Raw genomic sequence first — 18,102 nt, 5'->3', positions numbered from 1 at the left:
ACATACAATTATTTATTATAATTTTTTATATAATATAATGTTTTTTTTTTTTTTTTACTTTCTATTAATCAAAGAATCCTGTATCATGGTTTCCATAAAAAAAAAAAATCTGCAGCAACTCTTTGAACAGTTTTCTTCCTCAATCGCTTTGATTCTTTTCTTTTTAACAGTCTTAACATTCTCTAAACTGCAACTGTTCTATGGGACATCACAACTATTGCATGTCTGCAAAATGTAATAACTCAGCCAGAACATTTAATTTAACTGCTTCTAAAACCAGTTATTGTGTCAGGAAATTGGCCAATGGCACCAAAATGAAAAGTTTTTATCATCATGTGAGCCAATGTTACACGTCTGTTTGTTTTTGGACTCTATTCTTTGTTTCTTTTGTTCAGTTTCCCGCCATTCATTTGTTCCCATGGTAACCCTCCTCATTAGTTATTTTGGTTCAGCTGTGTCTCAATTATCTTGTCAATCAGTTCCTCCCTGTCACCTGTGTATTTAAGTCTTAGTCTTGTACTGTCTAGTTGTCTTTCTTCGTCTTTGGCTGCGTTCCAGTCCACTTTTAGACACGCACTTGCGAACTTCTCTAAGCACTTCCCCTCGGGGGAATCCCTGCCGCCATTTTGAAGTGCGTTCCACTTCGTTAAGTGGACGAGGGAAGTTTATATGGACAGACCCTTGCTCCCTCGATTTTGACTGAGGGAGTGAGTCTACTTCATATGTACACTTCAGGCAGCTCCATATACCACAATGCAACACGATTGTGACGTCAACGCATATTGCGTTTAATTTACTTTAATTTAATTAATTCAACAACTCAAACACACCTATATAAATATAGAATGCTGCATTAAACAATTTTGTAAGAAAAAAAAAAAAAAAAAAAATCAACCCCATTGTGGATTCTAAGTGATCAAGGGCTTAGCACGTTACAATTCAGCCTATTGCAATGGTTCCGCCAGTAGTGGGCACTCATGCAACGTAAGCAATGACGTACATCTGAGTGAAAGAGACGGAGGGAAGTTAGCGAGTGAAGGGCATGACAATTTTGGACTGGAACCTTTGTTGGATGGTTGTTTTTGAGTTTCTCTTCCTGTTCCTTATGGGTTTTGATTAAAAGACGATTTCCTGGAATCATCCTTCGTCGTGTGCTTCATTGACACAGCCATTCCGTAACAGCCATACTGTTCAAAATGTTTAGAAGGGTTTTTTTCACCATGGCAGTCAGCCCGGGAAATACAAAAATTTTGAAAAATTAGCAATATAATGTGCTAAGTGTAGACAGAAAATGTTCTATGCCATAGATATTTATGGGAAATACATATACAGTATGTCTGACAGATTTTGATAACTGAATGACCATTTTGCATGAGATGGCTCACACGATGAAATAATGTTTAGAAGTTGTGAAGACAATTTCACCAAGAATCAACATCAGTTTTCATCACTAAGCCATGTGAATTGTGTTACTGTGCAACGTTTGCACATGTGCCAAAAAAATGTGCAGTAAGAAATTCAAATCTGGCCTGAACAAGAAACTAAAAGATATGAACTTATTGTTTTGAGAAAATTTCTGAAGGATCATGGGACACGGAAGACTGGAGTAATGATGTTGAAAATTTAGCTTTTCAAATTCCACCAAATTCATGAATTCTATTCAATTCCATCAAATTTATAAATTACATATTCAAATATATTAAAGTAATTAATAAATTGTAACAATATTGAATAACATTACTGTTTATTTGGTGAGCATGAGAGACATCTTTCAAAAACATTAAAAAAAAAAATCTATTTCCCTGAGGGGACAGGATTTTTTTTTTTTTACAAATTATACAGCATGGCCTCAAATACTGTACGATATTGCTTTTACAGTTACTACAAAAAGGCTACTCCAATAAAATATTAAGAACAAAATGTTTATTAAGTCTGAACTATCTGTTCTATAAAAAGGTATTTCACATCAAGGTTCTTAAAATACCATGTCCAAAAGTGTACATGTCTGAAGAAAATAATACTACAGAAATGATTTCCACTTCTTTGATAGTGATGGCTAACACTGAGACTTTCCAACATTGTCTTTGATATATTCTCACTATAATTGTGTTTTCCTAATGGCAACTGCCACTGAAGACCTACAATAAACTCTCACTGTAACTGAGTTAGAGTGACCCAAGTTCTTTCTAATTCAGCTTGTTCATCACAAACACACATTGCAGTCCTATTCACCTCAGTCCAGAACAAATCACTATATATGGACACACTTCTCTGTATTCAAAATATTAAATTACTCTAAGGTTTCATGAGGCCTAAAAATATCTTGTCAAAATTCATTACCTCAGCACCTACACACACACACACACACACACACGCAAATATGAGGATTTGGACACCGTAAAACGAGCCCACCGTCTGACACAATAAACACAATACAGTAACAATACTGTTTTTGTGTGCGTGTCTGACAGAGGTTTACCACATTTCCTCTGAGGAACACACTCCTTATTCACACAAACACACACACCTTTAATGGGGAGGAATTATAATCACCTGAAGCAGCTGGTGTGAGGATGTTTCACTACCTAAGTTGGGCCGGTGGGATGATAGAGAATAAAGATATGTATTCATATGTATGCTTTCTCTTTTTCCGTTATAAGTTTTGCAGATGTAGCATATTTACTGCAGTAACATCAGACTCACCGCCCCTCCCAGTGTCTTATTTCACACATACTCAACACTGCTTATCTTTACAGCTGACCTTGTGGTGTACATGACAAAAGAGAAAGAGGAAATGTTCATATAATCTTAGAGCGTAATAAAGTTCCCCCACCTAATGAATTATAGAAATAAAGATGGAGTCGCAGTGGTGGCAGAACGCCAGGAGAATCGTCAAAGGAGCGAAGTAAACAGCTCTATGATTGGTGGGATGAAATGAACATGCTCCTGCCAGACGTTCGTTTGGCATTCCACAGACGTGTCTCCTCAGAGAACCAGATACAGCATCCAAACATCTACAGACGTGCCAAAACGACCTCACAGTTTACACTATAATAATAACAGACTACACTGACCGTATCAACATATCAGATGATGTCATTCAGCACACACTGTCTGTTCTCTTCATTAAGCGTGAGACTCCAATAATGTTTAATAACTGGACTGTACTAACATTTTTATGATAAAAACACAGACAATGGAAATTAGACAGCAGATCAGAGAAAACACACATCAACATGTTCAATGTTCTGGTGAATCTCACAAAAACATATCCAGGCCACATTCCTCCACTGACTTCCTCTACAGAAGTTGAAACAGTTTGCACAAACTAACGTTGCACAAAATCACTTCACAAATGTATAAAAGGGCGAATCTCTTAAAGTTTAGGTCACATTCCACCCCAAAATCAACAACAAAATAAATAGAGTAAAAATCATACTGATATTTTTTTTTTTCATTATGTTAGCACATTTCCCCCACAAAAATCTCTTTACCATAATATGTCTAGGTATTTTTTTTGGAAATTTCATTAGATTATCATTACTCTAGTGGAATGAGTTTTTTTAATCAGCATAAATTCTAGGGCAGATATAATAAATACTACCATGATGTATAAATATTTAACTTCATTGTTTTCTTTCTAGTACAGTAATGAGAAAGAGAATCTTTTTCACTATGGTAATAATAAATATTTGAATACTTAATTAATGCTCAACTGTCATGAAATGTCACAATGCAAAATTGATGGTTAATTAAAATAGCCTTAATTTTTAGGACCATAAATTTTTCAACAAAATATCATTTAATTATTTATTTATTTTATTTTGGGTTGAAAAAGAACCCAAAATTATGAAAATGGCTTGACCACTGTTGTGAATTCATGGAGTTAATAGTCCCTCTGTGTTTGTGTAAATGTTTGCCTGCACTTGTACTTCCTTCTGTCTGTCTCTTTCATTTTTTTTTTTTTTTTTTTTGAAAGGTGGTGGTTTTCAGTAACAGAATATATGTGTACATTTACATCTATATGTCTGTAAAATTCATGTTTTAAATTCAGCTGTGTGAATGATATGATATGATTTCACGCAGTGTAATCTTAACTTAGAAGTCTATGGTTTCTACAGTCAAGAAAAAAACACCAAAGTATGTTTTTTTGCACTTTTTTTTTTTTTTTTTTTTTGCTCTGAAACTGCTCTACAATTCATGAAATGTATACAATTGTTTGTGTCTGCTTTGTGTATCCATATGTTTTGTGTGTGTGAGAGAGAGAGTACTGTATACGTTTGTGTTTGTACATGTGTGTGGTAGCTTCAGTAAATCTCTGGTCATGTTTGCATGTTTGTTGGTCTCTTCATGCTGTCCGCTCTATCCTCAAACACCACACACTAAGCGAGGGGTGGCTGTGAACAAACATGCATGCATGTGGGAGTGTGTACGCATGCATTTGAAACTCTTGTGTGTGTACATATGCATGTGTTATAGTGAATTTGTGTGCTTTTGTTTACATGTGCATAAGCCTGTGTTTTTTTATGCATGTGTACAGTATGTGCATAATATATGCATGTCTGGGGGTGTGTTTGCATGCGTCCATGATATTATGAGTTCCATCAGTGTGTGAATAAGTGTATGGGTCTCTAACACACACAAGGAGAAATCCAAACACAGAATACTTACACTGCAATTCCTCACATATCCAAGCTTAGATAGAAAAGAAAACACACAATCAATATCTGTCTCACTATGATGGCATGAGGTCTAAATCTAAATGAGGTTCATTGCTGAATATTCTTGTGTTGGGGGTAAATCAGACTTTCAGAAATATTACACATTATTAATCATAACTAAGAAAATGAACAGGATGGAAATAAAGTTAGCAATTGCTCTGTGAGTGATATAGAGAGTTAGCTTATAATTTCTGTCATTTTATCAAACAGGGTGAAGTGAGACAAACCAGCTAATATTACAAAACATCACAGAGATTATCTAATTCTAATCCATTGCTAATACTCAAAGCTTCTTGTGTTTTTTCCCCCAGCAAAATTATTGCATTTTCTTAGTTAAAGGTAATATATTCTATAAATGTAAATAATATAAAAAACTAAAATGATGTGAAGTGATATGATAAATGAAAACTAACCAATATGATCATCTCAATCTTTAAAATTGTAAGTATATTTTATACAGTCTGTTTGAAGAGAACATTAAAATGTACAGCATAATAGGAATAACCCATGCCATCAGCTTGTCTTTGTGAACCAACCATGTTCAAAAGTATCAGTAAAGTACAAATAGGCCTACCAATGAATGAAAATGAAAAATGACTTAGTGTTTCAGCTGAGAAGAATAATAACCTAATAAGGACTCTAGAGATACTGCTACTTGTGAAAAAAAAATGACTGTAACTGTGATACCTGCTTAAAATCTACAGAAAAAAATAATGTCTTATAATGTGTAATTTAACAGAGTAAGAGTCAGTTTTGAGCCAAAGAATTTAGTAACACTGAAAAAGGTTAAGGCAGAACAGAAGAAGTGACATCAGACAGAAGGAGCCTGATTGGCTGAGGGGACAGGAAGAGGTGGAGACTGGGCGTTTACCTTGTTGCGTTTGAAGTAGGCACGTCGACAGGCAGCGAAGCATTTCTCACTACAGAAACTCTTCAGTTCAGAGCCCATACTGAGAGAATAACGCTTCACTCCCACCTTCTGACACCACGCACACATTATCTGAACATTAGAGGTGTCCTCCTCTGAGAGAGAGAGAGAGAGAGAGAGAGAGAAACAGAAAAATAAAGAATATATAAGGATCTATTCAGTCAACTATTTGAAACATAGTCAAATTTTAGATAGCTTACAACATGCATCGTTGTTGACTGAAACACAGAGAAGCGAGATAGACTGAAGTGCTTTTGCAATTCATAGTAGAGAAGTGTGATGTCATATAACAGATAGTCACCTCAAGAACTACAATATAAAATTTTCCACCCTTACACATTTAGACACTGATTCATACATATATGATGCAGATACACATATACTCAGGGCTTTTCACACTGTGCTTAACCCCCTAGATATCGTTGTTCTAAACCTCGCTTTTAACCCCAGATAAAGTGTGTTTAATGACTGCAGGGAATCTTTCCCTCACCAATCCACAAGGGGTTAAAAGAAACCTGTCATCATGCATCACCCCACACACTTCAAGAATATATACACATGTTTCTTGGTGTGTGTGCGTCAGTCAATCTGCCTACATCACATGTCACAAGATATTAGATCTTTCCCATCGTGCTCCACTAACAACCAAAGGCTTGGGGGCACGAGTGTTCGGGTTTGGATGTTTGAAGTGTGTTGCATGCATGTGTGTGTGTTTGGTAATAGGGGTGAGCGAGCTTCTAGGGACCACAAAGATACACACACATTGATTCAAATATAACCGACATTGCCACAACAGAAAACTGTTCATTTTTTGGCGCTTTCAATCTTCTGAGATTCCCAACCTCAGATTCAGATTCAGTGTGTGATTGTTTTAATGCATCTGCCCATGTCAAATGATTTCTCCTCAGAGATCTTTTACACTTTCACCCTCTAGCAGCTGCTTAATGATCAGATCAATCTAAGTGTGTGGAGAGAAAATGTCTGCCCATTAGACTTAACCTTTCCTTTCACCCCTCTCTCTCTCTCTCTTTCTCCTGTGGCTTTTGTAATGAGTGTGTAGACCAAATTATATTTTAAGATAGAAATCAATTCAGAATTATGTTAAACATTTCTCCATCGGCTAAACTCTCAGCATAAAGTATACTTCAGTAGTCAGATCCACTTCTGACCAACCAAATTAAACTCAGTGCAAGGGGAGGAGAGTCAGACCACAACCCAAAATCAAGTACAACTTTTTTTCAGTCATTTCTGCATCCCAAGAGGCAAAAAAATAAATAAAACATTATTGCAATCTGTTTAAGCATCCCAATGAAACTACAACATTCTCTCAACCAATGGTGTGAGATGGGGATAGGAATACCTATTTGAGACTTTGACTAACTTACTGTTTGAAACAAGTAATTCATGATTTAAAGGGATAGAACCAGGGCCTAAAACGGTTTGCCACACATGCCAATGGCCGGTGACTTAAGAAAATGTACTGGCCATGAAAGTGTTTTTGCCAAAAACTGACACCAACATTTTAGAGAGATTGTATTTATGTGAAAATTTACAATTTTCAGGTACAGAAATGTAAAGTGTAAAAGAAATTTAACAGTAATTAAATGTAAAAATAACACTGGGTGCATAGTCTTCACTGTATAAACTAAACCGATTCATTCTTATTAAAGATATAAAGCAGTAAGTGATTTTCTCTTTGTTTTTTGTTGTTTGATTAACATTAATGAGACAGACAGGATCAGGAATATTAGGCTGCTGTCACTTTAAGACCTGCACGGATCCAATATACTGATACTGTACACGTGTTTTCTTTCTAAACTATTTACGTTACTTAAGTCATAATAACCGACTATGTTTACTAGGATACTTTGTGTGAATTTGTCCTTTCAAGTGCAAGAATATGTGAAAGAGAGCTCAATTTCGTATCCGCGTATACTGCCTGAAATGCGGCTTTCTAGGCACGCTATTAAGATGTTTGCGCACCGAAAACTTACCACAGCGTTCAAGTAATGAATGAGTTCCCTTTCGCATCTTCTTGCACTTGAATATTTAAATTGGCAAGGCTTAAACTTATGTGACGCTGCAGCACTGGCCCGTTAATTTTAGGCCCTAGATTGAACACTCAAAAATTCTGTAATCATTTTATTACAAATTAATTGTATTTCTTCTATGGAATACAAATTTTTTACATTGCATTTGCATTTTTGACTTGTTTGGAGCTTGATGGTCTTCCCCCGCCCCATTTTAAAAAGCTGCAGATGCACAATAGAACATTCTGCATAAAAAAAAAATATTTTTTGTTTCACAGAAGAAAGAAAGTCATTTTCATTTATTATAGAATGAGTAAATGATAAAAAGACAAATTATAAAATAATTAAAAAAAAATGCATAAACTATTCCTTTATGATTCCAAAACTTGGACTATAAGCTGTATAATATTCAAGCTTAAAAAAACTTTACAAATATTATTGAAGATTTATCTACACTTCATCTGTACAAATTCTAATGTACAGTACATTTTGTTCTCATGTCTTGAAGCAATTTTTATTATTTGAAAGAAACAGCAATAGAAGCTTTGATTCAGCAGGCTGGAAAAAGTATATAAAAAAAATAAGACAGAAAGAGCTCGCCTAACAAACAGCATCATACAGAGCAACAAAGACTCAAAGTGTTCCTCTAAAACCCTCAAAATACAAACATCCTAATATAACACGGTTGCCATGACACTTCTGTTTGTTTTTCCTCAGCACAGTCTCATTGCTCCATCCGAATCCTTAATTTAAGAGAGATTGTGCAAATGTGTGTGTGTTTGTGGAACATCCAGTGGTAGAGCAGCACATACCTGCACTTCAAAAGCCCTCTGTCACTATGCGCATGCTCATGAATTATTCAAGAGGGCCACAGGCAAGGGGCGGGGATGGGGAGGGGGGGAGTTGGCTTCTGTTGCCGTGGTAGTTAGCGAGTCTACACCATCTGTTTCTCACCACATCACACACATTAACGCACACATAAATACAAGCGCACACACATAGGCACACACACACACAAATACACCAGTGCACGGTACACTGGTTTAGGGATGCACCTCACCATGGTGCCGCCCCATTAGACACCATGACTGTATTCTGCTGCGCTACAACACAGTGTGTGCTCAACCAACAATGAATGTGGACTTTCAGCGTTATATTTACATTTATCATCAAGGACATTTTTATATATAAATAATACTGTCTAATATTAAATATAAAAACTCTGACTGAGAATGCTGAAAGAACAACCTGTCAGTAACTACATTTAAGTTTGAAAAACCTTATACCTTATATACACAAAACATGCTTCATTTTGAGACAGAAATCACTGAAAGTGAGTCACATGTTGATTCAGAAATCAGCCCGAATGATTCAAGGAGTTAAGTTTAAAATATAAAAGATTCGGCAGACCGATTCAAACCCGTAACTATGGGCTGCGTCCGAATTCACATACTCTCTGAGTAGGTACTTCTTTTGAATAAGTAATTACTTTGCAAGTGTTAAAAATGTATGTTCTATGATATGAATGTGTGTAATAATATAGATGTACTACATTCGTCATGCCATTCACAAATCCTCTCCCGTGGCCTCATTGGACTGAAAGTGTTCATTGAATGCACACTTCAGAATCTCGCTGGAAGTAGGTCAGGGGTGTCCTGCACCTGGAGGGCCACTGTCCTGCAGAGTTCAGCTTCAACCTCAATTAAACACACCTGCACCAGATAATCGAGCTCTTACTCGGCATACTAGAAACATCCAGGCATGTGTTGAGGCAAGTTGGAACTAAACTCTGCTGGACAGCGACCCTCTAGGACTGAGTTTGGACACCCCTGTACATATGCTGTCTTATAGGTAAAAATTGGACATAAACACCATCTCAAGTCGTATTTACCACTGGGAAGCTCAGGGAACATTTTAATACCCAGGTTCCCGAGTTGGGCGTGACATAAACTTTAAACATAGCGGTGTTTATGGTTGTCAATGAATGGGACTCTAAATATAATTTTGGCTTTAATAAGATTTTCCCAATAAATAGGCAAGAATAAACCTAGTGTCCTCCATGATTCCTGTTCTTTCTGAAAACAAAGCACTTGAATGCGACGAGCTGGTAATCACAACTTTAGAAGAGCATTAGTAGGTCCTCCGAGTATAGGTACTTTTTGCCTATTGTTTCATGAATACTATGAATTCGGAAATATAACTTTTTTTCACGGCATGGTTCACAAATGTACGGTGTGAATACTTGACACCTGACGGATATAAAGTATGTAACCTGGGATTACATTTACCCAGCGATAAAAAGAAGTATGAAGTGCCTTCTGTACAGTTGTATGTGTGTGTATAAGTTACAGTAGATACTCACATACTGTCTATTGTGTTTCTTACCTGCTGGTGCTTTAATCAGAGGGGGCGGGATTAAGGGCACTATGATTGGCAGGCCTCCGTGCTCTTTAGAGGGGGAGGGGTTTACAGACGCTTCGCCAGTCACTCCATTCCGTGACGTCGGGGTAGAGCTAGAGCTGTTGGCGTGTGGAGGAGAACCGCTGCTGTTCTCCACTGTGGATGCTTTTGGCAAAGAGTTCTCTAGAGAGGAGAGAGTGGTAATGGCGAGTCGGTTATGTCTCACAAACCAGTCACAGTGTGAAATACATGAGGTTAGTGGGATCTATGCTATTTGATGTGCGAAATGCCATCGGTAGGTTTGACTGTCATCAAATTCAAAAGGTCATGACCATTTCATTGTATGTAGTCAATAAGAAATGATCATTTACATTCTAAACAAAATGGTTAAGAACAAACCATGGTCCATGTTATTCCAAATTTAAGTGTAGAGTTTAGATGAAAAAGCCATATAGTTATTTGGGCATTATTTTAACAATCTCACATTCAGGTCTGGCTCTATTCTGGTATATAACACTTTCCTGATGGATAAAATTGAGTACTGATATATTTTTATTATTAGTATAATTATTTTATTATTAGTAGCAGTTACCTTTTTTCCTGTTGGATATGCTGTTTTACTGAAAAAATATCACATTACAGAAGTAAAAAAATATGAAACAGTGTTTCATACTGAATAAAGATTTGGCATGCATGTTCAATATTTACTGTGTATGAAGATGTTATACATCTTTCTTTGTGATTAGTGTTTCATTTTTAAATTCACAAGTCATTCACAACTCTGGAGCCTGACACTACTATATCTCAAACGCACACCCCATATTACTGTTTTGACCTGATGCATGACAGAAAACTGATTAAATAGCTCTTGCAGAGTCCCGAGAAGACATTCCCATACTACACATACACACATCCACCTGCAGCAAATAAGACAAGATTCAACAAGAGCACCCAAACAGATTACTGGTAGATAGCAGAAAAAGTCCATTTGTTACTCTAACGGCTCGTTTAAAGACGATCACGGCTAAACGAGTTAATTAAGTCTCATTGTCCTTCGCCTAATCTCTCCACTTCCAGCTACGTCAACTAACAATAGTGAAATATCGTAATCTGCGGCTGTGGATTTGTCTGATGGAAGGAAAGTAATTACGGAGAGCATCACATGGCAGGCGTGGTAGGTTGGAGAAATGTGGCTGAGTGCATGTTAGCTGGGAACCGTCTAACGCCTAAATCACCATTTTCCTTAATGGAGGCTGGAGTATGGACTTAGCAAGGAATTAGCCAGCTCATTGTTTCAGCATCTCTTTCTCTGTCCCCATAGGGCCGCAGAAAAAATGGCTGACAGTTTAAGACTCTCTAATGCTCTGGCACGGAGGCCAGCCAGGAGACAGCATGGAGGGTGCAAAGATAAAGCTGTGGGTTAATCGGAGTGCTCTCGGGGGAACGACAGAGGAAGTTCAGGAATTTAACAGTGCGTTCTCTTTTTAACATTTAAAATCTGACAGTCCTTGCTTTGGGTCCTGTCCTTGTCGGGATTTTGTGTCTTATTATTACATCCCAGAATTCCCTCTAGGCTCTTTCTGCAAACAGGTTTGTGGAATTAACCTGATACAAAGAATCTATGGGGAATTAAGGGATGATAAGATAAAAATAAATGAACGCAAGTTCTGCATATTAGTGTCAAGTGTTCAGAGGGTCCAGAAGGTATAGTTAGATACTGAAACTTTCTCTGAATACATAAGTGTGAAGAATACTGCGTTGCAGAGCAAGAAGAGAGTTCAGTCACTCATGATGCGTAAATAATCGAATTGTCTTGACAACTAATCAAAATTACACTTCCATTCAGAAGGTTAAGGTTGGTATGATTTTTGAAACAAGTTTGTTTTTGAAACAAGTATCTTACGCTCACCAAGGCTGCATTTATTTGATCAAAAATACAGTAAAATATGAATGTTCTGAAGTATCATTTCAACTTAAAATAACGTTTTAATTTTAATATATATATAAGAGATTTTTGTGGAGACTGTGATACATTTATATCAGGATTATTTGATTAATAGAAAGTTCAAATGAGCAGCATTTATTTGAAATAAAAATCTTTTGTAGCATTGTAAACATCTTTACTGTGACTCTTTGCTGAATAAAAGTATTAATTTCTTTCTTTTATTTCCCTAACTTCTGAATTTGTACTATTGTGGTTTTTCATCCATGAGTGCTAGCTTTTGGGACCGTCTATTTGCTATGTGTAAATCTTCTTTTGCCTGCCTGCCGTGGGTCGTGAAGGCCTGTGTCAGATCTCACCTTTCAGGACTGAGATGTGTTGCCGCATTTCTCCGTCAGGGTAGTTGCGGATCTCTATGTCGTCTGAGTCTCGTAACTCCACTTTGTCATATCCGTACCATCCAAGCAACTCATTCATGGTGTTTTCGGCAAAACTCTGCAGAGAGAGAGAGAGAGAACAATTTAAAATGCAATTTTCAATTTAGATTTTTTTTTTATCTGTAAGGATTCAACAAATTGATGACATTGCAGATACTGCTTATGCATCATAGGTTAAATCGACTAAAACCATTTTTTATATATATATCAGAATTATTGATTTCATAATCCATTCTTACTGAACACACACACACACACACACACACACACACACACACACACACACACACACACACACACACACACACACACACACACACACACACACACACACACACACACACACACACACACACACACAGAGTGAATCTTAAATAGTAAATAATTGCAGTCTCTTTAGGAGGTGTTGCTGCATTGACACAATCAATGTAAAAAAGAAAAAAACACTTGATTGGCAGATTTTGCAATGCGGATAAACAAAAATCTCCACAGGGAATCTTATGTTTGTGTGGCTACTGTGAACCAGGGCCAAAAGGATTTTCATCCAAGAAATCCTCTACAGTGGCTCAACGATAGACAAAATCTGACTGTAAATAGCTTCAGACGTTTCAGCTCCATATCCCTTTAAGAATGAAATCTGTAGAGAGGCTATAAACTGTCCAGGGCATCAAACAAACATCTTGCAAACAACACTTAAGCCAGACAAGCAGAGCAGAGGAGGAAGACGCATTATTAACAAATCAGAGCTGACCGGACCAGAGCAGAATCATGTAGCTTTAACATACATACTAGACAAACAACATGGGCCATACTTTAATACCCATTTGCCCTATTCAAATCTTCAAAGCAGACTAATTTTAAGGAATCACCTCAAAAAAGTAGTTATACATGTCAAATATATTTGTAAATGTTTGCTTAATGAATAAAAGCCTGCTTATATTCTGTGTAGACTTAGCGTTAGTGGTTATGGTGTTAGTTTTATTTGTAGAGAAAATATAAATCAAAGGTTACACGTTATTTCGATGGTCCACTTTGGACATTAACTATAAGTAACTTTGCAACTAACTCTCATTAGAGTATTAGTAGACTGTTAGGTGTTAGTGATCGGGTTAGTAGAATAAGTTGACATATAATTGCAAAGTTACTTATAGTGATGTGGGAGCATCAAAATAAAGTGTGAGCAGATATTAAGCAGACTAATACTCTAATTACTGGTAGTTGACATGTAGTTGCAATATATTGTAAAATGACATTAAATATATAAATTATATTAAATTAGAATTTAATTTTGTATCTTTTTTAAAATCTCAGAGTATTCATCTCTAAGGCATACAGTAAATGAGCATCTAAACATTTAGATATGTATTTATTTCCATATATGTATTATTTATTTTTGTCAGTTTTTCTGTTCTAGTCAATTTGAGGGAGGCTCTCACCATCAAGTAGGGCGAGTTGCCATGGAGATTGCCTGCCTGCCCCGCCCCTGGGAGGGGCCGATTGGACGGGACCTGATGAGAAACGAGTCAACAACTGTCAATCAAACATAGAAACTGTCAGTCAATCGCATTAAACTGTCAAGCAGCACAGGCCTACTATTGTTCTGTGTTGCCGGATACATACTTATTTAATGTAGTTTGGATGTGCTTTAACATTTACTATAGTAAATCACCACATCGTACAGTAACAATTTTACTCTCCAGCGTAAACTACTACACTACAATAATAAACATACACACACATATGATCTAAAAGAAAACAGGCCGAATGAGGGATTCACTCTTATTGAGGCGTAATAAAGAAACAAATGATTTTTCATAACTCTTGAATAGTTGTACAGCATATATAAAGCACACAGCACATCTCCACTCCTCCCCTGCACTTCCTCTGTATGGCCACCAGGTGTCTGTCCTGCCCCTGCCTCTGGTCTCTGTAAGGTGAGGCTTCTGTTTTAGGATCGAGTTCACAAGGTCAGTCACAAAGCAGTAATCACACCCTGTCCACAGGAAAACCTCCTAGACAGTATCAGCACAGCACGGATCAATCTAGATTCATCTGAGCTCCGCTCTAAAGTGTTTTGGGCACTTCAGGAGTCCTGATTGGGAACACCAGCTGAGCTGAGTTTAGAGGTGCACAGAATTTCCTCAAGAGGGCTGACCTGACTTGCAGTGTTAACAAGTTGTATATGTATACAGTACTGGTCAAAAGTTTGGAAACATTACTATTTTTTATGTTTTTGAAAGAAGTCTAATGCTCCTCAAGCCTGCATTTATTTGATTAAATACACAGAAAAGAAATGTGAAATATTATTACAGTTGTACTGCTTAATTTTTTTTTTTATAATGATACTTTTTTCAGGATTCTTTGATAAATAAAAAGTTAAAAAGAACAGCATTTATTCCAAATAGAAATCTTGTGTCACAATATACACTACTGTTCAAAAGTTTAGGGTCAGTAATTGTTTTTTCTTTCTGTTTTGAAAGAAATTACTACTTTTATTCAGCAAGGATGTGTTAAATTGATAAAAAGGGATAGTAAAGATTTCTACTCTTAGAAAAGATTTCTATTTTGAATAAATGCTGTTATTTTTAACTTTTTATTCATCAATGAATCCTGAAAAAAAGTTGAAAAAAAGAAATCATCATATTAGAAGGATTTCACTGACACTGAAGACTGGAGTATTGGCTGATGAAAATTCATCTTTGCGCCACATAAATGAATTATATTTTAAAGTATATTAAGTATATTAAAATAGAAAATATATATTAAAAGTCATATACCGGTATATAGAAATATATATAGCCTATATATATTCACTTTGAAAATGTATAATTCTATTTATTAGATAGGGAGTTAAATGGTGAGTTCACCCAAAATTGAAAATTCTGTTATAATTCAAATTTTCTGTCATAAATTCATCTTTGGAACATAAATTAAGTTTTAAATTTTTTTTAAATCTGAGAGCTTTCTGTCCCTCCATAGACATCTACTCAACTGACACTTTGACACTTCAAAAAATTTATAAAGAGATCTTAAAACTATGAATTGATCGGTTTAGTCCAATTTTTTTTTGAAGAGACTCTGTTGCTTTATTAAACATGTTCATCATATAAAGTGATCATGTCACTTCAGAAAATGTTGGACTAAACTGCTCAATTGAAATGGATTCGTTTTACGATCTCTTTATGGACTTTTTGAAGCGTCAAAGTGGTAGTTGCGAAGCTGTCAATGGAGGGACAGAAAGCTCTCAGATTTCATCAGTAAGATCTTCATTTGTGTTCCAAAGATGAACGAAAGTCTTACAGGTTTGGAACGACATGAGGGTGAGTAATTAATGACAGAATTTTCATTTTTGGGTGAACAAACCATTTAAAAGAACAGAGAGAGGGAAATACATAGATCATTTCTGAACAAACCGAACATTTAAGCATTCTTAAAAATGGAGAAAAAGCTATTAAAGTGACACAATAAAAAAGTTAATGTTAAGCTATTCTATCCTTTAAAACTAGAATGTTTTTTAGTGTTTTTTAAACATCCAATTGCATAGACAAATCTATGAATGCACGTTACCAATAAAAAAAACCAATATGTTTAGAAAAATGTTACAAAGCACAGAGGAAAACTAACAATTTAAAACATCCTCATGTGCATCATTGCTGTGTTTGTCTTTTTTAAGTGCTGCAGATCAGCATGATTTCTGTCAAATGTTCTGGATTCTGCACTAAATGTCACTCCATACACACAATTACAATCTGAAATTCCCCGCTCTCCTCCCCTCTGAAGGCCGCACAATAATTACACATGCTCTGATAAAAACCAAAAAAATCACAATGAAAAAAAAAAAGATAGAGAGGGACATTTGCTCCCCTATATAGAGACAAAATCAAATCGGACACGTTTGGAGAGAACTCTTTTCACGGCAGACTGAAACATCAGCGAGAAAAGTTAAAAGATACGAAGCAGCAAATCTCATTCCCTCTCTGCCGCCTTCCCTCTCTGTTTGCCGTGATTGTGACGGCGGGGGGAATCGGACACCCTGCGCGCAGTAACAAGAGTAGGTCACTGTACACCATGATAAAATTCCCTCCTCCCTTCACCAACTTTCCCTCTGACCAACCTCTCTTTCCCAGTCTTGCTCTCTCTCTCTCTCTCTCTCTCTCTCTCTCCTCCCAACCCACACTTTTCCATTCCCTTCTTGCTTTTTTCTCTTGTCCCTCTCTCATACTGAATATCACTCTTTTTCTCTCTTCCATATTCTCTCTCTCTCTCTCTCTCTCTCTCTCTCTCTCTCTCTCTCTCTCTTTTTCTCCCCCACCACTATGCTCTGCTTTCATTTCCATCTACCTTCCTTGATATTCGATCCGGCCTGTATTCTCAGCTTTCAGTTTTTACAGCTTAGGCTGCCTATTGCTGTATACATTCCTTTCTCTTCTCCCTCTCTCTCTCTCTCTCTCTCTCTCTCTCTCTCTCTCTCTCTCATCCCCCTCTCCATCGGGGCAATCACCAGCACGGGGCTTATTTTACCATGCTGCACATGAAAGCAGACGGAGATGAAGGCAACACTGTCTGACGCCTCTTCTCTGTATCTCTCTCGGAGGTATAATCCTCCACAAGGCCACATTGTTTACAATCTTCCGTATCTCTCTTGTTCTTACCGTTTGCCATTTTTCTTTTGTCTCTTTTCTTGGAGGTAAGAGAAAAATTAAACAGAGAAATAACCGCACCAAAGCAAAGGCCTCCTCATAGTCAGGGTGTGTGTGTGTGTGTGTGTGTGTGTGTGTGTTGGTGGAAATCTGATATGTGAGAGGGAGAAATTCATAATGCTCAGGTCTCAAGTTCTCACTGAGGCAATAAAAGGGAAGTGCAGAGTAAAACGCAGATTATATTTGTACACACACGCTCTTTAAGTGTTACAGTATGCTTTGTTTGTGCATGTCACGAGTTATTTACATAGGTACAGGCCGTCAAATAGGAAGTGACTGTGAGAAAACAGAGGAGTGAACACTTTTCCTTCACCTCTAAAGAACAAGCAACTTGACTTCCTAGAGTTTACAGTGGAAAGCATGAACTCAATGAGTTTGGGGAAGGGAGAGAACGGAAAAAAAATGAGTGAAAGCCGGTAGACGCATTTTGATAATACAGATGGGATGGAAGTATTCAGCCTCGCTGCGATTTCCGACACCTGTTCGCTCATGTATCTCAAACCCCTCAAACAGACCCTTGCTCTAAACCCTCCTCTGGTTACTCTACACCGCATATCAAATTTAGCTTTGATTCCACAGAACCTGATCTGTGTCTGTTGACGCAAATGTTTGGGGAAAAGTTTTGTTTTGTCTCCATGGCTTTGCTGTTTCCTGTTTTTCATGTTACATGGGCCGTGACACATGCACATTGTTCATCGGTGCGGTTTGCATATGCATGGGACCACCGCCCTCAGCTGTCCCGGTGTTTCTGTGGTCTATCTGCAGTAACTAGCCTATATGGGGTATCTGCATGGGGTATCTAGGGCACCTGCATGTGTCTGGTGAAGATGTATGGGATGTTGTTGTACGGATGTGACCGCGTATTCTGAATTAGGGAAACCAAAAGTAATTATTTAAGAAATAGTATTTGAAAAAATAACATTGATTTTGAATATTGCCTATGG

General features: G+C 36.9%; 1 protein-coding gene across 3 annotated transcripts in view; it reads right to left on the bottom strand.

Annotated features, from left to right (window-relative positions):
- The window catches only part of sobpa (sine oculis binding protein homolog a), a 38,987-nt gene that overhangs the window by 16,467 nt on the left and 4,418 nt on the right, over nt 1-18,102 (bottom strand). For 2 of the 3 annotated variants that reach the window (XM_082154957.1, XM_082154958.1), the window contains exons 2-5: nt 13,895-13,966; nt 12,381-12,516; nt 10,065-10,262; nt 5,593-5,744 (exon numbers count right to left, since the gene is read on the bottom strand). In XM_082154957.1, the coding sequence (XP_082011083.1) occupies nt 5,593-5,744; nt 10,065-10,262; nt 12,381-12,516; nt 13,895-13,966 (558 nt within the window). Of the gene's footprint in view, nt 1-4,671; nt 4,696-5,592; nt 5,745-10,064; nt 10,263-12,380; nt 12,517-13,894; nt 13,967-18,102 lie in introns of all 3 variants that reach the window. The other variant, XM_082154956.1, reaches the window with a different exon arrangement.

This window comes from Leuciscus leuciscus (assembly GCF_965113295.1).
Source record: "Leuciscus leuciscus genome assembly, chromosome: 22".
Taxonomy (NCBI): domain Eukaryota; kingdom Metazoa; phylum Chordata; class Actinopteri; order Cypriniformes; family Leuciscidae; genus Leuciscus; species Leuciscus leuciscus.
Note: the sequence above shows the minus strand (reverse complement) of the source record. Positions and strands in the feature narration are given on the sequence as shown.